This window comes from Prinia subflava, chromosome 15 (genome assembly GCF_021018805.1).
Source record: "Prinia subflava isolate CZ2003 ecotype Zambia chromosome 15, Cam_Psub_1.2, whole genome shotgun sequence".
NCBI classification, from domain to species: Eukaryota; Metazoa; Chordata; class Aves; order Passeriformes; family Cisticolidae; genus Prinia; species Prinia subflava.
Window position 1 is genome coordinate 14,017,361 of NC_086261.1, and position 23,214 is coordinate 14,040,574.

Genomic DNA, 23,214 nt, shown 5'->3' on the forward strand with positions numbered 1-23,214 from the left:
CACACCCTCTGTGGACTTTGTTTTTCCAGCAATTCTTTCTCTCAGCTGACACGCCTCTGCTGTGCAAGCAGATGGATCTTATTTGCTGTGATATATGAAGTTTTACTGAAGCTGCATGTTAGCTCTTGTTTGAAAATGTAACATGGAAATTTTATAAACAAGACTAATATTTGTCATTGATTTTAATGATGTTGTATTCTGACAGGATTTGATATACGCTCTGGAAAAGCCCATGCTTTCAGTCATACTCTCGGCTCCTTTCCACCACCAGAAACTCGGAGTCACCGCAGTTTGTCACCGCCGAACTTTCGTCCGGAGGCCGGCACGGCCCCCGCTCCGTCCGCACCGCCCGCCCCCCGTGCCGCAGGGAGCGCCGCTGCTGGCGGGGCCCTTCCCGTCCGTGCCCGCCTCCCGGGCCCGGGCAGTGCCGAGCAATGGCAGCGAGGAGGGGGCGATGCAAGGGCTCCCCCCGCCAGGGCGGCAGCGCGTTCCCATGGTGACGGCGTCCTGGCAACCGCTCCCGCTCCCGCAGCCCGGCCTGCGGCGGCCGCCCCGCTCCCAGCCGCTCCCATCCCATCCCCTCCGCTCGGCGCAGCCGGCCGGGAGGGCGGGCGGACGGAGCCCCGGCCGCGCTCCGGCGGTCACGGCGCTGGGGAACGGCCGCCGCCGCGGCGGCAGCGCGCCCGGAGCGGAGCGGGGCTCGGCCGGCGGCGGGGATGCGCGGGAGCGGCGGGCAGCCCTGCCCTGCCCTGAGCCAGCACCGGTGAGTGAGCGCACAGGCTGTCCCGGCACCGTTCTCCCGTGTTGCATGGCCATGGAGCGGTGCCTGCACCGCGGTGTCCTGTCGGCTGTCGGACACCCCGTGTCCCCGCAACCTTCGCCGCACCCACCGGTGACCCCCGCACGGCGGGGCCGGGACCCCCGGCGGGGCCGAGCCGCGGGCAGGGCAGGGCAGGGCAGGGCAGGGCAGGGCAGGGCAGGGCAGGGCAGGGCAGGGCAGGGCAGGGCAGGCGCTCGGCCTGGCGCCGGTGGGGCTTGGTCGCGGTCCCCCGTCTCACGGCAGCTCGGCTCGGGCCGGCAGCGGGGTCGATCGCACCCATTTCCCCGGAGAGGCCCGGGCCGGCTCGGAGCCCCCCGGGCCGGCTCGGAGCCCCCCGGGCCGGCTCGGAGCCCCCCGGGCCGGCTCGGAGCCCCGGGCACGGTGACCGCGCTGCCGCGGGAGCCCCTCCGGCACCGCGCGTGTCCACGGGTGCCACAGCCGCGCACGGGGCTCGGCGCGGTCCGGCTCGCCCCGGCGCTGCCGGGTCTGACCCATCCCTTGCTGAGCTGCAGCACAGGGACTTTCCCGCTTACTCCGAAGCGTTGCCCCAGCGCACTCCAGAGTAACACTGGGAAGGATCTGGTGGCTGCCGGGGTGGTGCCGTCACACGCTCCCTGTGCAGCAACCAAAGCGGTTTCTATTTTAAGAAGAAAAGAGTGATTAAAGTGTTTGCCTAGGCAGGTATTTCAGTCTGCTTTGGTTCCCGTGTGACTTGTGGCAAGTCACATAGCCTGCCCCGTGCTTCACTTCCCTACCAGCAACAGAAGGAAATTATATTTTCAGGGATAATAATGCTTCCTACCTCACAGGCGTATTGAGAGAATGAACGTGAAAAACACTCTGAGGTGCGCAGACATTACAGCATTATTTGTAGGTTATCATGGAAGATGGGGAACTGAACACTACAGATATGACTGTCCTTCAAAACAGGAGAAATGGAGATCCCACAGAAAATAAACATGCAAGGCAGTCTGAGATGTGGGGAAGGGAAGCCACAGCACAAATAGCAAGGAGTGAGCTGCACATTGCTAGAAGTGTCTCTTCATCGCATCCCATGGATGATTTTTTTTTCCCAAGCTTTTACACTTCTTATGTCAGTGATTTAAAGAAATGCTAAGGAAGCACTCTACAAAACCTGCCTTAAGTATCAAGTGAACTGTTATCTTTGGCAATCAAGCACATTGTTTACAAACAGGAAAAAACTTTTATCCTGTCCATGTGTCCATATATTTGGAATATTCAGTAACTTAAAACAGTCAACCCAAATTTACTGAGTTAATATATCACGACTTAAATTTCTTATAGCAGTATCAAGCAGGAAACAACATCATTAAAAACAAACAAAAAAAAGCACCTGTAACCAGTATTTCAACTGGTATCTTCTTGACTCCAGTTTACTCCCACTGAAAGAGCCAGGTGAAATTATACTCCTCTGAATGTAAGTATTAGAACATCTTATGGCTTCTATTTACTACTCTAAGTTGGTATTACACTCATAGAGAAGGAATTTGTCATTAGTTCTGACACGTATTTGTTTATTGCAGATATCTCCAAACTGCAGGAAAGTTTTGTACAACTGCCAGTCAAGGTCTTAGATTCTTTCTGTTGGATCAGATCAAGAAATTTGATATCTGATGATAAGATGCTTCACTGTGTACCGAGCAAAGAGAAATGAATGAGAAGTTAATTTGTGTAACTTTTGTTTCATATCCACACTTACTCCAGATATTTGCATTTAGCTGCATTTCTTATGGTAGACGGCAGAAAGAGTTAAGACTCATGCAAACCTATGCTTAGTTTGCTTCAAACATTATTTTCCAATTGATAATAAATGGGTACCAAAGCCCATGAGACTAAAGCACTGTTTGGCTGGTTTTTATAAAGGTGTATTTCACTAAATTTCCCTAAGATGCTGCTAGATGTACAGATTTTAATATTTGTTCTTTGTTTTTCTAGGTAGCAGCCCGTGCTTTGCTGCTGTGGTGCACATAGCTCTTCCCAAATCAGTGGGATCATTCCTGTGTTTACAGCTAAATTGTGCTTAAAAGCTTCAATGCATCGAGATGGTTAAAATGTGTTAAGGCACAGAGGTCTCAGGCCCTCTGAGGACCCGGTGCAGTGTGACCGGAGGGACTCTCGCAGAGTGCCGGCATTCCTAAAAACCCAGCAGCTGGGAAATGACGAGGGTGAGGAGCACACTGCAGAACTGGACATTCAGTGTCTGTGCAGGACTTTGAATGCAGAAGGCACCACAATGATCCCCAGCTCTTACACTGTGCTTTTGACTTACAGCCATGTAAGAACCTAAACAAGGAGGTAGGTATGGTTCTCTCTCTTACAGATAGGGAAACTGAGTCGTTAATCATGGAAAGAACTTGTCCAAAGTCAACAGGATCAGAGATTGAGCAAGGAATTCAATTCAGACCTTCTGAATTCCTGTCTGGTGTCACTGCTGCTCAGCAACCCAGCTTCTCTTAAAACTGTTTTTTTTTTTTCTAATTTGTAGTTTCCGAAGCACCGTGCTATAAATAGAACACACACACTGTGACAATGTTTGCTCTCTGCTTTCAGGCAGTGCTTTCATACATTTCTAAAGCACAAACACGCTTTGCATTTTGAGATCTCAAAAGGTAGCCCTGTTGCTTCTTCACTACCCATATTTGACTATTGTATTTCCATAACCCCATCCTTCCCAGATTGCACAGGATTTCATCAGCAATTGTAAACTTCTTTTCATGCATCAGCCTTTAGTTTTCAGTGAGGATTTTAGGTTCCCAAGGAGATGAGGCTCAGGCCATACTACTTCTCTTTATACTTAAAAATTTTTCTTTGTTTTATGTAGGGGAGATTAGTTGGATTGGACTGAGGCTAATATCTTTCTCATTAATTTCTGTCAGTGGACAAAGCTGCTGAGCCAGGTACTGGTCCCACAGTAAGACACTAAAATATCTTTCTGAAGCTATTTAATAGATCTACTCTGCTGCAATGTCTGTCACTGGCTGGCTGGCTTGTCTAAAAATTAAAACCAGAATTTATATTCAGACCACAGAAAAATTTATTTACAACATAAACTGTGATCATTTAGATTTGAAGACAAATTAATCCAAGACTCAATTTTGATAAACTGTGCTGATGTCACACATTTTAAGTTTCTGACTGCTAGTGTTTTTAAGAGAAAAACATCTTACTCCTAATAATCTGCTGTCATGAAACACTTGTATTTGATTATCCAGTCAATATTTTCTTAAGTTTTATGATCATCCTGTACACCTTACTTTATTATTCATTGATTCATGATGTCAGAGACGTAGAAGATTGGGGACAAGAACTTTGTTTACCTCTGCCCTGCAAAATTAGTTCTGTAGGTCAACAGCAGATTTCAGTTTCAGGGCTTGTCTTTTCAAGAGTATCACTTTCACTATAAAAAACTTTTTAGCAATTTTTAATCTTCATTCTTTTGTATTATTTTTATTTATTGCATTAGCAATATTTGAATGCCATGATCACTGATGTCACTTTACTTAAAGGTGCACTGAAAGCAAAAGCTTTAAGTTATTTCAGTACTAGATATAAACTATTCAGTAATTCAATTTGTACTTTTTCAACAGACATAAATTATTGACAAGAGAATGGCTCACCGAAGCCCAATCTTCCCAACTCTTGCCCCTTCTGAAAGGTACAGTCTGGAATATAAAACCAAAAATCTTCATATTGCAGAATATTATGTATCTCTTAATTATATACATATATACTTACTTATATACAGTAATTATATACGTACATACTCTACTTATATACAGTAATGACCTGGGACTTTGGCATTAGTGTGCAAAGCAAAGTGAAATACCACAGACATTCAAATCATAGCCCAAATCACAAATCCTTACTCAGCTTATACTTAGCCATCTCCCAAAGAAATTAAATAGCTTAAATCTCACTGACTACAAGTCCAAGAACACTTTAGCCAGTGTTTGGACAGCATGGAATGAGTTGTGAAAACACAGAGCCAAAAGTGACCTTTGTTGGAATCCTACAAAGAGAGATACATCTCTATCCATATCATCATGGTCAAACTGAACTGCTAATTTGGCTCATTTACAGGAAACAAAATGAGAATAAATAGTAATATTATAGAATAAACAGTAAATAACAGAGTTCCTAGAAAAAAGATCTCCTCTTCCAAAGTGAGGTTAAACTTGTATCCTCCACTTATGCTTCTGAAAATGTTGTTATTCTTTGCAGAACATAGTGGCAGGAAAAGGTTGCATGCATTAGCAGCCTCATTTTATTACTTTCAGCACTCATGAGCGCCACTGCTTTCCATGGGAACTATGCAATGCAACTCTTCAAAAAGTATAGATAATTATTCAAGGTGCCCAAATGTAAGCTATTTTTGGGGGAAATTTGACTTCTAAGACAATGAGAAGCTTTTCATCATTTTGGTCTCACCTCAGTTTCTATGCCCACATATGCTCCTGTCCAGTTCATGGGGAAACAAGTTTGTGTATTGTATTACAGGGTAGCTATAGAGATAGAAAAGGGATTGACTTTTCATTTTTAATCCTGATCTGTTTTCATTTAATTTACAATACCTACCTTCAACTGTTACAGCTTTGATTAAGCCTGAAAACCATAAAGACAAACAACATTAGTTTTGAAACTCAGTAGAAGGGTTTGAATTTGAATTCTTAATCAAATTATAGTTCTGATTAGTAACTACTTCTATTATGCTAATGTCCTTTCCTTAAGATCCAGTGCTTTTGTAAGCTTCCCTAAAAGTATGAAAAAAGCCTGACCTCCCTTTGTAGGAGACACACAGTAGCCAACACAGCACCCACTTATTTGCAGCAGTGAGTGCTCTCTCTGGGAGTATTCTGGGGCTTCTCCCCAGCACTGCCAGCACTCAGGTAGTGTCACACCATCTCCAGTGCAAAGGCATGGCAGAGTTTTGTGAGAATTTAACAAGCTGTGGGTGCTGTTCCCCTGCAGGCGGGTCCGGAACATCCCGCTGCACAGCCAGGCGCTGACAGCGGTGCCGCTGGCGTCCGCCAGCCTGGTGGATCAGCTGGAGGACAGAATCCTGAGCCATGAGAAAACAACGGCGGCTCTTGTGGAACACGCGTTTCGCATTAAGGAGGACATTGTTTCCACGCTGCACAGAATGCAGAACAAAGGGGGGGGTGACCGGTTGGCAAGGCAACTCCTGGAGGAGCACATCCGAAACATTACGGCCATAGTGAGGCAGCTGAACCGGGACATCGAGGTACGGCAGGAATGCGGCACGGCACCGGTGCCAGCTCAGCTGCTCAGGGCTTCTCATTGCCCAACAGAGTTTACCGCGGGATAAGGAAAGGTCAGACAAGGTCTAAAGATCCTGTAAGCTTGTAAATTGTTTTTACAACTTGAAAAAGTGTTTGCAAATTACATAATTCTTTCGGTGGCTATGAAAATAGCACAGGATATTAGCATATAAACACAGGAGCCTTTGTGGTTCTAATAAGCTTGCTTTCAAAAGCTGCACTGGAAAATCTTGAAAAAATGAATTAATGCGACACTAATACCCAGCTCAACTTCAGTCCAAAGGCTGTGCTGTATAAACACTAGGAAATGCCTTCGCTCCATAATAAACTTTCTTTCCCTTCCGACTCGCTGACGACACGAAGTAACCAAACCCAAGTGCTCATTTTTATGACCTAATCAGAGGCAGACACATGACTTCATGTCTGACCTCTGCTGCTGAACAACACGGGTGTGGTGGGGAAAATGAAAGCAGGAAAAAAAATTAGGTCTCCATTTCACTGTCAAGTTATACTTTGTATATTTATGGTAGTTGTGTGCAGATTGGACATTAATAATAAGAAATAACAGAATATCTAAAAGGTGTCTGGCTTAGTACATTACAAGACTGTATCCAAAGCTTTGGATACAGTAATAATAAAATGGTATCTGAGGATACTGAATTACTGAAAAATAATGAGTGACATTTAAAGTGTACATTAAATGTGCCATACTGAGTTTGTATTTGCATATGAATGCTCTGTAGATGCTGCAGGAACAGATACGTGTCAGAGACAATCTCAGCTATGGAACAAATTCTACCCTGAAGAGTCTTGAAATGCGGCAGCTTTCTGGCCTGGGAGATCTTCGGGGAAGAGTTGCAAGGTAAAAGTCCCCATGGAACTGTGTTTGGGGGGCTAGCTAATCTTGTTTTCATCTGAAGTATTAGTGATAATGGATTGAATTCCACTTTGGCAAAATTCCAAGAATAATTTTGCTCTGTGTTTTCAAGGAAATGAATAATAATACTTTGCATTCCAGTATTACATATTAAATTTGACAATATCACCCTTAATTCCTAAAATTCCTGAAATTAGTTCTAAATAAATTACTTCAAATTCCCTGGGAATTTGGATTTGGTTCAGCTTTTAAAAAGTACTGGTTAGACTCATGTGTCTTTGAAACACGTTAATTAGCACAATTATAAAGGCAGCACAGAACAATCTGCACTTGTGAAGAACAAAATAGTTGCACATTTTTGCATATATTTTAGAAGTAAAAATCTGCACATTCAGTTAGTGGTTAGCCATATTAAATCCCACATGGGCTACATGACACATAAGGAAAGAAAATAGAATAACAGAGGTTTTACAGGCTGCCTGAAGCTCCAGGTTACAATTCTGCAGCCACACAGACTTCAGATGTGCCATCAGTGACATTACAAACCCCAGCACAACATCATTTGCTTAAGTGCCTGTAAAGTTGAACATAAAAGACAGAGGATATGTACAGCTACAGGAAAAGGACATAACCTGGCCTACAGCTGCTTGGGTAATAACTTTGGTGGAGTTATACTTGTTCTGAATTTGACCTGTTGTCTATATTGTACAGGTAATTTTGCTTCCTTTTCTGCACGTCACCTGATTTAGTGATAACCTTCAAAAACATACAGAAACAGTGAGAGATTTTCACTGCACTAAGGTTTTCTCATTAAATTACTCAATTGTCTGAAGCTTCCACTGTAACCTTCATAGCCTGTTTTTTAGAGGTTTCCAAAAGAAATAAACATTTAGTAAGTTATGCACCATCCTTTAGCAAACACAAATGAACTAGTTCATTTTTTTCTAATCAGAAAATTGAGGGAAAAACCTATAGAGAGATACACAAACATATCTATCCTGCTGAGAAATCCCCCCAAAATGCACATGCTTAGATCTTCTTGCTGCTTTTTACAGAAATACTTTGAGATCATACTACATCCTGAGAGAGGTTCTGTGTGGAGCAGCCCTGTTAGTGACACCTTGGGAGGGAAAATGTGGTGCTTGTGCCCTCAGAGAGCTCAGGAGAAGGAACTCATGCTGCTGTGGGTGTCACTGCAGCCCTGCCCTGGCCCAAGCACTGGGTGTGGGAGGGTGGGGACAGGCACAGGCTGTGCCAGGGCTTCTTTTATTTCCTTAGGGCACCACCCTTGTGCTGTGCCTGGCTTGTAATTTATCTGTAAATTGTATGAGATTATTCCCATGTGCCTTATGTCAGACCGTGTGACAAATGCAGGTTATTTGTATTCATTCCCGTAAGAGAATCAGTTTATTGCCTTTTAACTGCTACCTTCCATTCTGCACCCTGTGCTTCTATTTAGAATGCTCTCTACAAAAAAAAAAAAAAAAAAAAAATCCCTAATGAGGAGAAAATATCTTCCCTTTATCAGAAAGCAATTTAAAGCAGTGGTCCATGAGAGAAAGCTATTTGTGTTAATTTACAAATATATTCTACTTTGAAATCAGTGTTCCAGTGAATAATAAGTGATTATAGCTCTAGCTGGAGGTTATGGTCAAGACAGTGGTTTGTTGTGCTTTTGACACAATACAGAGACTTTCCCTGAGATAAACACTTTCTGATCACTTTAGCCTATGTTCCCTCTATAAAATACACTTTACTCACCAAGAGTACTTTTACCTCTAGTGGTGCTAGCTTCCAGATGAGTTCAGAGTGAAATACTAGAAACATGATCAAGTTACTGTGGGTTACCAGCTTCCTGTGCATCACCTTTCAGCCAGGTGAGGGTACATGGAGAGCTCAGGCTGGAGCAGCTCTGAGTGCTGTGTTTGCTCAGACTGGCAGCATGCAGAAGGACAGGGGGGATCAGTTTAGACAGTCAATCCCAAAGCCTCAGCCCTTTGTCATGTAATAACTTTAGTGTCCATCTTAGCATTCTGGCCAAATTTCAGTTCCAGTAATTTCATGCATACTAAACAGCCTATTCAACTTCATTATTGGAGAGGGGTGTTGATTTCCTAACACCAACTGTTCTGTAACATGTCAATATATCATTAAACAACTGTCTCATGAATTCTTGAGAGCTGGTGCTGTTAATGATGGGAACAGGGGTTCCCACAAGCACATGCAGCTCTGAAGCACAGCTTCAAACCACAGTCCCCACAGCTCTGCAGGAGTGAAATTCCCCCATACCTCACTCACATTGCAGAATCAACCAATATTGCTATCAGAAGATGACAGAATATACATTACAGCTCATGTCTCTTTCTCAAGAAGCACAGTTTACTGATGAATTTGTAAATCGTTATCACAGCCCTGAATTATTGCTAAAAATCATCATTATTATTAACTTCAGGGAAAAAAATATTACCTCTACAAAATTCAGCAACACATTTAGCAGAAAATTAGATCGATGCCAGTAAATCAAATTCTCCAGCCTCCTGTCCCTTATGTTGTCAATTTTATATTACACAGATTTACCAATTCTTTTTCTTGTGATAACAGATGATAAAATTCCTTAGTGTTTTATCATTTATTTAGAGAATTACTTGTGGATAATGAGCATTTGTCTGGAAAGTTTAAATCCAGCAGCCTGGTTGGAACGATAGCAGTAGCTCTTCCTAAAAGCTTCCTGAGAGCTGAAACATTCAGAGAAATGGCAATTATGTGTGTTCAAACTGGGCCTGCTTTGCATATATAGACGGCTTTTTTATCTACATTATAGAGCTGATTCATCTCAGACAACCTGGACTCGTTACACGTAGGCAGATTTTCCTGCTGCACAGATGATGAGTCTGGTGCATCTGGGCTGCCCCACACTGACAAACACAGGAACAGGAGCGGTGCTGCTCCCTGGCACCACCAGGGAGGGCAGCTCTGCGCTCCCTGCCCCGGGACAGCACAACCCACCAGCTCTGCTGCTCTGGCCCAGTGCCCCCACTGGGCATTTCTACTTGCTTTTCACTGCCTGTTCTCCAGCCACTTGGATTTCACTGGAACACTGGCATTTTAATGGAAACATCTCCTGTTACAATAAACCAGGAACATTAAAACTCTCTCCATACCACTACAGCATATGCATATAGCAGCCTGCTGCAGGGTACTGCCACAGCTCTCACTTTATCTATGCCCCAGTGATACTGAATGGAGCAACTACTTGTCTTTTGATTTCTTTGATGCTGAACACTAATATTTTCTTTCAGGTCAAAACCAATCATGGGTTTGTGAGTGTGTACAACAGATACAGAAGATAAACCAAAATAATCTGACCTATGCAGACCAGGCAGACGTTAAATTCACACAGTCAGAATTTTAATGTTTTGGTTACCATGGAACTACATGAACCCTTTGACCACATAACTGAATTCCATGAAGAAGAGAGATGCTCTGTGATTAAACCCAAACCACTAACTTACTTTAAAAACAATTACATGTGCTTGCTGATTACATTTGCTTCAACAGTTTCAAAGCTGTTGCTTTTTATGTTTTCTGCTATGCTAGAGAAACAAAACTAACCATTTTTTGGAGCCCACAACCTTTTGGTGACTAGATGCAAGATGATTCTATTCCTCTGATTCTGTCTGATTATAACAACATGGAGAGATTTGGCTGCTCTCATCTTTCTATAGAAGCTGCCTGATTGTGAGCCCTACACGTTTTTCACTGCTGTGTAAACCCCAGCCAGGCTTCCTGCAGATACCACTAATGGGTCTCACAATGCTGAACTGCTACACTAGAAACTAATTTCCTTAAGTTTTATAATGCCTACGTGCTATTTTACATTACTGATTATTTTCATATTGAAACTGTACCATAATAATAAGCAGATGCTCCATTTGTCATTTTAGCTTGACTAAATGTGACTTTCCGTTCATGTTTAATGATAATGGCACTTCCTGTAACTGAGGGGATGAAAAAGCATGTTGAAACGAAAGCTTTCAAATGGAAATGTGACTAAAAAGATGACAAAGTGTGTCATTGGTTTAGGTAATGACGTAACATGCCTCAGCTTGTTCCATTTTACTGCCTTTTTCTCCCTCAAATTGTAACTGCTGTCTGTTCTTCATCAGTTTCCTATATCAAATTTGGTAACACTGATGATTACATATTTTCCTTAGCAAGAAAAATATATATGAGTCATACTTCAGAGGTCTTACTCCTGAAATGACAGTATTCATATTTTTACAGATCAGTTAGTGCTTTTACTGCATTACTGTAGACGGAATCCACCTGATCAAATTATTTTTAAAATCTGGTAGCAAACACACATGCTCTATAGCATGTTTATCCTGAAAATGTTACAGCATCAACAATGTGAAGAAAAGAAACAGTAATTATTATGTTCCAGGACTTCATTTTATAGCCTGAAACAAAATTGCCATTGCTTTCTATGACAATTTATTTATTCACCTAAATAAAGACTAAGAACCAAAAAAATTGCCCCACACTGCTAACTGCACATATTAGCTGTATACTACTATTTCACAAATAAAAATGCAAAGCTACAATAGTGAATAAATGGTCCTCAGTTATTTAAGCTACTGATATGTAGGGGAACTCATACACACCTTATCAGATATCTTCTGGAGTATGAGAAAAAGCCATGGAAATGGAATTCTGCATCTTTACATTCCTGTGATTCCCCTGTGTAATAGCACAGCCTGTCCATATCATGTCAGTGCCAAGAACAGTGGAATTTGTGTATCAAACGACCTCGAGGTCTGTTTGGGAGCTCTTTGCTGAACACTGTGACAAGTATTGCCATTCTTACAGTCTCAAAGACATTGCTTCCCTAGCCAGCCAGGAATTCCACAGAAATGGCCACTATGAAATGGATAATTTAAAAGCCTGGACCTTATATTCTATTTGGCTGGTGCTTTGGTTTTTTTTCTGTTCAAACAGGTGTGATGCTGGGTTAGCCAGGCTGTCTGCAGAGCACAAAATTACATATGAAAGACTTCAGAGTCTAAGTAAAGACCAACACACCTCCAAGCTGATCTTAGAATCTAAAATCAAAGAGGCAGAAATACAGGTATGGTATTTAGACCAAGGCAACCCCTGTACAGGTAAGAATTCCAGTCTAATTCACACAGACTCCATTGCTGTTAATTATTATCCTGGGAGGTCACAGATTTACAAATGGAGAGGTGTATCTGCTCACAGTCCTTGTGACATTACCAGTGGTAGATGCATGGCTGCACTGCTCTGACTGAAGAAGGTCCTTGGTTTCTGCCTGCAGCATGCTGTGTAGGAGGGATTGGTATAAATTGGTATATTTTACCCATTGGTATATGGGTAAAAGCTCAACCAAACTACAACAGTGCAAGCCTGTGTCTTTCACTGTAAATTTTGGCCTTCCCAGGATGATCCTATATGTATTTGAGCACAATTTTTGAAGGTCTACGAAACAAAACTGGCTTTGGGTTCTGTGAATCCATTAATCTGTCTGTAAGGTTTCTCTTCCATTGGTTTGAGAATGGAAGTGAGCACTAGATAAAAGCAGAGACTTGGAGATACAAAGAATCCTTTCCCTTAATGTCATATCTCAAGGCCTTCCCATTTTCTTGCTCAACAAAAGTATTTTACACCTTCATTTTGTGGTCGGAAAATGGCTAAAATCCGCTTTGCCTTTCTCAGAAGCCTCAGTGTAGTCCATTAGCATGCCAGGATCATGTTGTCATGCACCTGGTAGTGAACCAGGACAGTGTGCTCTGGGATGGCTGTTTTGGTGACAAACATTCTCCTGTAGTAATGACCTCTCCCCGGTTACACCCACTAATCTATATCTATATCTATATCTATATCTATATCTATATCTATATCTATATCTATATCTATATCTATATCTATATCTATATCTATATCTATATCTATATCTATATCTATATCTATATCTATATCTATATCTATATCTATATCTATATTCTATCACTGCAGTGGCTGTTATACACAAAGTGATGGAGCATATCCCTCAGTACTGCTGGAGTGCTTTGGCACTGGTTTATTCTAATTATGTGGCAACTTGGAGATGTCCAGATCATGCAAATTCAGCTGTCTCAAGGGGGGAGCAGGCAGAGATTGTCTAGGCAAAACTATTCACATTATTTAAGGCAAAAAAATTTTACAGTTTTCAAAATGCTGATACTTTCATATTGAGAGATAGTAGATTTTCATGATAAAGTAAAATACACAATTCAATAATTTTTGAAATGTTAGCAAATGTGAGCTCTCTGTAAGACCTCCTTTACTGTTATGAAAATGTCCAAAATGAAACTGTGATGAAATGCTGTTGAAAACTAGTAAATTCTGAATTCTGTTTCAGATTTCTCATCTGCTGAGCAGAGTAGAGCAATCGATAATGCAACAAGAAGCAAAGCTGAAGATTGCCTACAAAGAGAGCAACCAACAGCTGCAAGTCCTGGACACAAAGTGCGTGCCTGGGAAGCCTTGCTGCTGCCGTGTGCCTGGGGAGCAGGGCCTCAGTTTTCCCAGTCTGACTGGTGTAATCTCCAGGCCTAGAAAAGCAGGAACATCTATGAATATGTGTTTTTGCTCCACAGAGATTACAAAAGCTGACTGTCAAGAGGTCAAGAGGGACTTGCTTTCACCAAGAATTCTGCCCATAATGTGGTTGGGCAAATCTGAAAAGTTGATGAAGTTCCTAGTAAAGTATTCAGGCAGAACTTATGTTAAAGGACACAGCTAAGGGTTTCTGCCAGAGTTGCAAGAACTGTCCAAAGCAGTGAATGCTGGAGGTGGCTGTCCAGAGCAGGGCACAAAGTTCAACTGAAGCAAGCAGGAAGCAAGGCACAGCACTCACAGAGTGCTATTGCTTTAACCTGGCTGCAAACATAACAGAAATACCTAAATTATTAGTGATAAGATACTCTGTACTACCAGACTTTACATGGGCTCATTATATTCAATTCAGATGTTAACTCTCTCCAGGCATTTCACTCAGTAGCAGTCCTGGTATAAGCCACGCACATCCTCATTTCTCCCTGCTCATTGCCATCCTCATGCAATCCAGGTTTCACATATTCACTGGGGGAAAGAAACAGTTTCACTGGCACAGCTGGTAGGTGTAAAGCCGAGGTGGGTATAGGCAATGTAAGTGGAGCTACAGGAACCAGCACTGTCACCAGAATAAGTGGCTACCAAATCTTTGCTCAGATTTATCACATATGGACAGAAAGTTTATAATCTGAATGGATGATCATATTCTGTTTTCAATGTCACAATCAATTTTCATCTACCATGATTCAAATTTTGTAATGTGTTTCATATCAATTTGCTGTGAACTTTCACCTTTGTTTTCTAAAGCAGTGTTACCATATCCAGTTTAATAGCCTTAAAATTCAAAGGCTCACCTTAATATGGTGTGAAGAATGTATTACATTGCCCTTTTGTGTTTTTATGAACGCGTTCACTGAAAAGTCACTGTTGAATGACCAGTTCTTCTCATTTGTACCTGCTAATTTCTATTGTGCTCCTAGATTAAAAGATGCTGTTGAAGAGCTCAGCAATCAGATTTTGTCTGCACGGAGCTGGCTGGAACAGGAACATGGAAGAACTGAAAAAGAGCTCGTGCAAAAAATTGACCAACTCTCACTAACTTTTAAGGAAAGCACTGTAAGTTTCATTCAAATGTCCTGTAATACTTCTCAGGGAGCATTCAAAAGCATTATTAATAACTAAGATGATGTAATTGAGATATTGAGTGAGATTTTCAGATAGCCTCTGAATTTGCCTAAGTCTCTTCATCAATATCAAGTGTAATACCTAAAGCCTGAGAATCTTTAAGTGAATCGGTTACTGCTAAATAGATCAGTGTTTTAACCTACAGTACTCAAGTAATTGGAAATGATTTAATGAAAAATTGCAACTCCTTACATTTTGAATTCCAGATAAAAGATTATTAATCAGTATCTCTTTAATATTTTTAAAAGGCCACTGTTATCCCCCATGCAGAGTAAATCATTAAAATTCTTTTTCCTGGCTCCAGGAAATGAGTGAGAGAGGTATTGAGATGAAATTCAACCAAATGGCAGAAAAAATTGAGAGAATAGAAGAAATGCAGAGGATAACCATGGAAGCACATGAAACAAAACAGACTGAAGAAAAGATAAATATTCGCATTGTCAAACTTCAGAATGAGATAAACGAAGATATAAAAGAAATGAAAGCTGAAGTTAACGCTGGTAGGACCATAGTTATCCAGTTCTTTATTCTGAATTGTGGTGACAGTGATCGACCCATACTAATACGCAAAACATCTTTTATCAAAGCAGTTTAAATACTTTTGGGGCAGATGTAATGGCTACACCTGTGGCATTAAGAAGGACTTTCATTAAGTGTGAAAGCAGAGCACTAAGGGGTGACAAGTGCTCTCCCCAGAACAGGCACAGCCATAGCTGGGCTGCCATCAGGGCATTTCTGCCATCAGCACACAGTTACATCCCATTTTCCTTCAGAACTGTGTTCCTAGTGCAAAGCAGGGCATTGTGGAAGTGCTTTCTGATAGCAATGATGTGATACTCTTGCTCTTCACGATGAACTAATGTCATTCTCACCTGCAATTAGGGTTTGCAGCTATCTATGAGAGCATTGGGTCTCTACGGCAAGTTCTAGAAGCAAAAATGAAGCTGGACAGAGATGAACTGCAGAAGCAGATCCACCAAATGAAGCAGGAGGTTCCAAGATGGGGAGAGGCTGGACCATGACTGCACGATTTTGTCTGAGAGATCAGTGTTTACCTGGCTAACTAGGCAGACCCTAGTGTTGTTCCAGTCTGTGATGCCAATTACCTGCATGTACCAAATGACATGCTGCTGCTGCTGCTGCTGCTGCTGCTGCTGCTGCTGCTGCTGCTGCTGCTGCTGCTGCTGCTGCTGCTGCTGCTGCTGCTGCTGCTGCTGCACAGGTGCTTGCTCACAGCAGTCAATGCAAGCTGTTCATGGATAACTGGCAATGAGCCCTTGGAGCTGAGGTGCTGCTTTGCCACTGCACTACTCCAGCTGCTGTCAGGAAATGGAGCACTGTGTAAAACTGGAGTAATACACTGGTGAAGCTGGCACCTAGCTTGCTAAAGGCATTCCAGTTCTGCAGGCTTGATCAGGCAGCTCTGTGCTTTTATATGTACCTGCACCCCTCCACCTCTAAAAAAAAAGGCAAGTTGCTATCATTTGCTTCATATGAATTTGGCAAGGTTCTCCACCTTGAAACAAATTACTTAGTTGAAATCAATGGATATTTTTACAGTTACTTTCTCTACTTTGGACTTCCTGGGAAGACAGAATTGGCACTAAACAGACCATTCTTCAAAATCTAGACACCCTCAGGAAAGCTTTGTTTAGGTTTGCAAATACCCTGTGTGTGAAAACTAGATAGTGTTACATAATGTGGTTATAGACTAAGATGATTCATAAACAACACAAGAAACTTAATTTACATGATCTTAAGTATTGTAACCTTCTAAAATTAATAACCAAGGGGAGCTGACACAAGGTAAAAGATGTATATAGAGTATTTTTTTACTGGGCGTGTGTTCCTGTGACTTGCTTCATTATATTAATAAAAACTTAGAAAGGTTTGAAAACAAAAGAGGTGATAATCTAACCTAGTCTGGAGACCGTAAAATAAAATGCAGTTTATCATCTCAGAAATTTTCACTGAAGTAAAATAGTTGATTCATCATATTTAAGTAGACTTAAATAATTTAGCAGACTCAAATTGCTAATTGCATTCACATTATTTCCAGATAATAATTTCCATTCCCAGAAGAGATTAAATAATGAAAGTCAGCACCCATGTGGCACATTATCTAGATGGGAAAATAAAATGTTATTTTTACTTCTTCATTCATAGCATGGTATATTGTTCCTCATGTTTGTAAGCCACGCAGGATTAAACCCTCATGAAAAAGACATTATCCAGCATCCCATTAATTTATACTATTAATAGTAATTAATATACTATTCTGTGAATTAATATTAATTCATAGAATTTACAATACTGTTAACCTAAATAAATTAATAGGATGTCTCTACACTGCCATTAATGAACCTTTCATTCAGCTAGTATTGGAAATATACATTTTTAGTTGGAAAATCAGTGGCAAATATCTTCCATAAAAGACATTTTGGTCCATAGAGTCACACAATCAAGCCCACAAGAGGAACAAGGTAGTGAGGCAGTGTGTGTGGGTGGCACTTGAGCAACAGAATGAGACTTGGGAAAGTGTAATACTAGATGTGCACAAAACACTATTTAAATCACAAAGTTCACTGACACAACCATAAATTCACTGAAGGAAGGACTGGGAAGAGCCTTAGGAAGTCATCTGCTCCACCTCTCCACTTTGAAATAGATCCAACTCTACCTAAAATGTTTGCCATAGATAGTTCTGTAACTTGCTTATAACAATCTTTAAAGAATAAGCCATTGATTAATGCAGTCTATTCCACTGCTTAAAGAAGATTGCCCTGCCACCCAAACACCTAAACTAGGACAAGACATAATAGCCTTAAATTTCAAGCACAGAGGACACAAAACTTAACTCATTACATTTTTTCCAGCATTTTCATTAGTTTTTAAAGACAATATGTGTTTAATAGATGATTCAAATGAAGCTTCACAGGGATATTTGCCCAATATTTCTAAAGCTTTTTCTCCTTCCTACATCCACATAAAACCCACCAAAACCCAGCAACACCCAACCCAAAGAAACCACCCCCACAAAACCCACAAAACAACCAAAACCAGCCCACTTGCTCTCATGAAGTTTTAAAATGTTTCTTTTGTCAGCTGTTTCACATGCATGAGGCTTAAACCACTTGCAGTGTACAGACCATACTATTCAGCACATGTAGCCATGTGCTGGGTAGCACATAGTGAGTGCCATGAGTAAAACTCACTGGAGAATGTTTAACTGGGGTACATGGCTTTTACATTAGCATGTGATAACACAGTAGAACCATGGTAATGTGCAGTGAGGGACTTGGCTGGAATCAGAATTATGTCAGTAATTACACAGCAATTGTGCTGTTTATACTCATTAAACAAACCAAAAGAATGGTGCAAGTAAGAAGTTCACAGGATGACCCTAACTTCCACATGCAGTTGTTTATGTAGTAAGTTTTGTGTTGTGGATACCTTTATATTGTGGATATCTTTGTCACTGCAACCTGATACAGTTCAATAGACAGTTGCCATGTCAGAGGAAAGCAGTATGAATGAGAATGAAGAGCATTGTATTTCTGTAAAATCAATTTAAACTGAAATACAAAATTTTCCTCTTTTCTCAATTTCTGTTTTGTGTCCCACCTCCACTAGCATCTGGCCATTTGGGGCAAAGTGTTGTCTGTATCTAAGAATTAAAGTGCTCATTAGACATGTCTTCCACTAATGGAAACGTCTAATAAGAGACGGATGACAATCTGATGACGCCCTCCTGTGTGTAGGGGAGGAATTCCTCCTGTGACACTCCCCGCGGTGCAGGAAATTCGGAGGCACATTTGAAATAAAGGGAGGAAATGGGGCGGACGGCTTCTATTCCATTTGCCACAGGGTGTCACTGTTACTCCTGGCAAGCGAAGGACGGCTCTCAATGTGTCTGTGTGATCCATAGAGGCTGCAACCCCACTGGGACCGGGCTGGAAGCTTTTACCATGTACTTCGACAAAAGAAAACAAAAAGAATAATCTAAAGACGTCACTCTGTAAAATCACAATGAAGGCAGATGATTAATTAAGTAAAATATTCTGAGAGTGATTGTGATGCTCCTGTAGACATTCTGTGAAGACTGCTGAGTGGGGACCAAAGCTCCCTGCTGCCTGCTCTGTCAGCAGAACTCTGGTCATCACAAACCATTAAAAAACTCCAAACAAACTCCCAAACCCAGAAAAAAATCGGAGACAGTTCTAAAGCACTAGATCTTAAATCATGTACAGCTCAAAGAGCAACGTGCCCTTCACACTGCTGCAGATGTGCAGAAGGAAATCCTCCAGCACTGCCTCCTGCTCTGAGACTGCCTGGGCTGAAAGAGCACAGGAAAACCTCAACACTTACTACCAGATGAAGCTCTGGGCCCAGTACAGAGAGCTTTATTATTATAGGATATAATGCAAGGATTATTTCAATAAATAATACAGTATAGCCTCAAACATTGCAAAATATGTGAGGGAGCCATGACTTTTTCAGCACAGATCAGTGAAAAAATGCTTTGAGCTCAGTGATGTACAGAGAGAACCAGCATCAAGTTTAAGAAGCAAACGGAATAGTAATTGTCATAATACAAAAGCCTGAAATGTATGAGAGGGTGAGTAGAAATTGCTGGTGAGAGAGGAGAAAGATTTGTTTCTAGTAGGAAAGAATGAAAATAAAACACATCATGCACTGCTGCACATACTCCAAACAGTTACTCTCATTAAACCTGACTTCAGCTTCTGCTCATTTTCCAATGCCAGTGCAGTAAACACGCTTCCATTCTCCGTGGTTGAGGTAGAAGCAGACTGTAAATGAAGATATATTTTGGTGCCTGTGCTGCTCATTGTTGTATCAGGACAGCGAGGCAGGCACCCACCCTGCCAGATGGCCTTTGTGACCTTGCCATCTCTGCTAAGAATACCTTAAAGGTTCAATAATTGCATATTAGAGTACATGTAAAGCTCAATAAATAACACTGAATTTCCATGTTGTCCATGCTCTTTAATTCTTCACTAGCTTTGAGAATTGTAATGTCAGTACATTCCAAGTAACTTGTCTTATATAAATCATTAAATTCAAGAAAGGTATAATGATTCAAAGCAGAGCTTTTAAAATGCAAATAACTGGAAACAACAAAAGTTAAAACATACTTTATGCCACTGCTGTGCTTTGAAAAGATAAATGCCAGCCTATTTACTACTATAAATAATAAACCTTGTTCACTTTACAAAGATCTTACGAGGATTGATCACTTTGTATCTTACACAAGCTTGAATATGTGAAGTGCTGTGACCCAGTTCCACATATGCTTTCCTTTCTGAGATTAATCTTCCTAAAATGAATGTGGCAGCTCATAGTGTAAACTGCTTGCTTACCTCTTTGCAGGTATAATGTCTTATGTTTCAAAACAAAAGGGACTTCTAGTCTCTAGTATGGTGTCCCAGTATCTTAGAATCATAGAATCATTTCGTTTGGAGAAGATCTTTCATTAATAGCAAGATCTAAACCATTATCTAACATTTTGGGTTTCCAGTTATTGTGGACTAACAAGACAAAAAAAAATGAATAGTATAACATTGTCAGTGTTTATTTTAGTAATATATCTCCATTTTCCAGAGGGAAGAGAGATAAGGAAAATCCAATACTGACATCATGAGACAGAGCACAGTGGTGGAATCCTGAATCTCCTGATAGATTTTGGGCTAGTTTGGGCCCATTATCTATAGCTCTGTGCCTTTTATTTCAGTAAACTACCTTGTAGTAAATCAATTATTTACATTTATGAGGCTACCCAGACTGTAGTAACTTCCACACCATGGTAAATTAAAAGAATATATAATGAGTAAAAAGCAACAAAGGCATTGAGTATTATTCTGTCCCTGAGGCCCCACTGCCCCTGATGTCACTATTCTTGTCAGGCAAAGGAGGCAGGCAAGCTGCATGTCTGCAAGAACTGACAGCTCTGAAAAGGATTTCAGCAGGTAGAGAGCCCCAGGGAAAGTCATATAAGTTATTTCACTAAGTCAAAAGATTATGCCTTATGGACAGCACTTGTTAAGACAAATCCATTAACCAGGGCAAACACAGAAATTCAGTTAAGGGTGAGTCTCCTTGAAGTCCTCTGGGGATAGGGTGGCACTGCCTGACAGAAATGGGCAGGAACTCCACATGGCAAACACCACAGAGGGCAAAACGTCCTCCTCCCCTTGCATTACTACAGCTCAGTCCCCAGTAAAGCAGGAGAAACTCCACAAATAAGAATCTGTCTGACACACAGAGTGAAGCCCAGGTAGAGACCAAAACACCTCACACATTTAGTGCTGGCTGTGAAGATCCTCCTGCCTGTCATTGGCTCCAGAGAGTTCTCACTGAGCTACAGGGGAGCAACTGAGGATGCAAGGCAAGACTGAAGTGACAGGGACAGGAACAGAGTCACCTGCACACTGAGATAATCATCTGCACTTGCATCTGAAAGCTCCAGGGAATATTATGACATTAGGAACAGAACAGCAAGATTTTCAGTGAGAAGATATTTAAATTGTCACTCAGAAGCAGAAGGATAAATAAGTAAAGTGCCCAGCAATGCTCACTTGAGAGCCTTTTGCTTCAAGAGCAGGCAGCAGCACAAGGGAGGCCTGAAGGAGCATTGGCAGAGGGTCTGGCTCTCTGGCAGTGTGGTGTGACTGTGACTAACTGCACATGGTTAACAACTCTTATATACACTCTGGCTCACAGAAGCACATAGTGGTTAACACTGACATGTCTATACATATTTACAGGTGGCATCTAAAATAGATTTATATTTTGCATCTAAACAAATTTGCCACTTTGTGCATGATGAACCTGGTTTTCACGAGCAAAAAACATTTTAAATACTTGGCTCACCTGAGCTGTCAGATACCTTTCTGTAACTCTGGTTTTAATTATACTATTGGCCAACAAATCACAGTCCCAGAACATGTTTTATTCTCCCTAAGGTTTCTTGTAACAATCAGTCAAATCCCTATCTCTGCACAAGGTTTAAAAAAATAAAAAAGTATGAGAGAAACTACTGGCCCAGTTTAGTACTTATAAAAAAACATTGCAAAATAATGTTTCAGACAAGTAATGGTTATTTTTTCTATTTTTTTTCTCCTTTACTTAAGGCAATTTAATTTGTATATTAACGGAGCCTGATTAGCCACTATCTTGAATTCACCCACTGTGGAATCTGATGGTTTCAAACTCCCTGAAGCAGAACAACTCCTCAAACATGTTCTTGCTGCACTCCAGCTCTGTGTCAGCACACCAATACGGTTTTGCTGTACAATAAAACCACTATCAGTTTTACAATATCCCTGTTAGACAGGGATTACAACAATTCAGGTTAGAGGGGTGGCACACCATTACCTTTAGTCATCTCTCAAGACTACACGGCGCAGCAGTGACACAGAAAGTGTAACAGTCACCCCAAACACCAAACTTTCAATTAAACCATGGCAAGAAGTGAATGCTATTTATACAAAGCTTGCAGCTTGACTGTTTTAGAAATGAGTATGTGGGAAGCAATGTGAAATATCAACTGATAGTTAATATTTAAATGGCTGCTCATTTACACTTAAGGCAAGTTTCATTGCTATTTGCAGAGAGTTTCAAAGTTCAGAATTCTGTGATTCACTTCAAGAATTTTTATAAATAACACCCTATTATATGGGAAAAAAATAAAACCAACTAGTGATGGATAAAACTTTCTCCCAGGAGAAAATAATGTTTTTTAAAGACAGTGATCATTTTTTTACTCATAGAAAGAACAGGCTCTTTGGTCTTTCTTAAGAAAGCATTCAAGAAGGGGAATGCTTCTGTCCCAGGTGCCTAACCTTACAGAATTCATCCAGAAAAGTCAGGAAATTGATTGTACATAGGATAATCTGCAGTTAGAAATAACAATGCCTTTGCAATGTCATCACTCACCCAGAGGGTGGTTGGGCACTGGAAGAGGCTCCCCAGGGATGCGGTCACAGGACCAAGGCTGCCAGAGCTCCAGAAGCATTTGGACAATGCTCTCAGAGCCACGGGGACTCCCGGGGCAGTTCTGTGCAGGGCCAGGAGCTGGACTTGGTGATCCTTGGGGGTCCCTCCAGCTCTGGATATTCCATGATTCCATGATCATGCTTTAACTAGTGACAGTTTATGCCATACACATAAACATGCCTTGTTATTCAGACTCAGTTCCACCAGTACCACAAGCATCCATTGAAACAATCATACTCATTTTTCCTAGTGAATTTGAAATCCATTTCTATGAGGCACTCCAGATAGACAGACCACGGATGCTCTTAGCACCAATGGAGAGAGAACAGCACACTTGAGTCCTGCATGTGTTCCCAGTATTTCTTCACCACTCTGCCTTGGCTGGCTCTCCACCCACGTACTGC

The 23,214-nt window shown here is 41.4% G+C and overlaps 1 protein-coding gene across 3 annotated transcripts; it reads left to right on the forward strand.

The window, feature by feature from the left end:
- Positions 1-623: 623 nt before the first annotated feature.
- Positions 624-18,767, forward strand: FAM81A (family with sequence similarity 81 member A). Of its 3 annotated transcripts, none has more exons than XM_063413019.1 (11): positions 624-763; positions 2,126-2,258; positions 2,777-3,136; positions 4,429-4,496; positions 5,810-6,083; positions 6,864-6,982; positions 11,996-12,125; positions 13,416-13,522; positions 14,590-14,725; positions 15,099-15,294; positions 15,677-18,767. In XM_063413019.1, the coding sequence occupies exons 4-11, from the start codon at positions 4,450-4,452 to the stop codon at positions 15,814-15,816; spliced, it is 1,149 nt and encodes a 382-aa protein (XP_063269089.1). In that variant the 5' UTR covers positions 624-763; positions 2,126-2,258; positions 2,777-3,136; positions 4,429-4,449; the 3' UTR covers positions 15,817-18,767. The 3 variants fall into 3 exon arrangements, with proteins under 3 accessions (XP_063269089.1, XP_063269088.1, XP_063269087.1); XM_063413018.1 differs by lacking the exon at positions 2,126-2,258 and adding an exon at positions 3,663-3,738; XM_063413017.1 differs by lacking the exon at positions 2,126-2,258.
- The last annotated feature ends 4,447 nt before the right edge of the window (positions 18,768-23,214 follow it).

Bases quoted from the DNA above. Each gene is read 5' to 3' on its own strand.
- FAM81A (XM_063413019.1), top strand. From the start codon at position 4,450: ATGGCTCACCGAAGCCCAATCTTCCCAACTCTTGCCCCTTCTGAAAG. The intron at 13,523-14,589 runs GTGCGTGCCTGG...TTGTGCTCCTAG, and splicing joins CTGCAAGTCCTGGACACAAA to ATTAAAAGATGCTGTTGAAG. The intron at 15,295-15,676 runs GTAGGACCATAG...ACCTGCAATTAG, and splicing joins GAAAGCTGAAGTTAACGCTG to GGTTTGCAGCTATCTATGAG.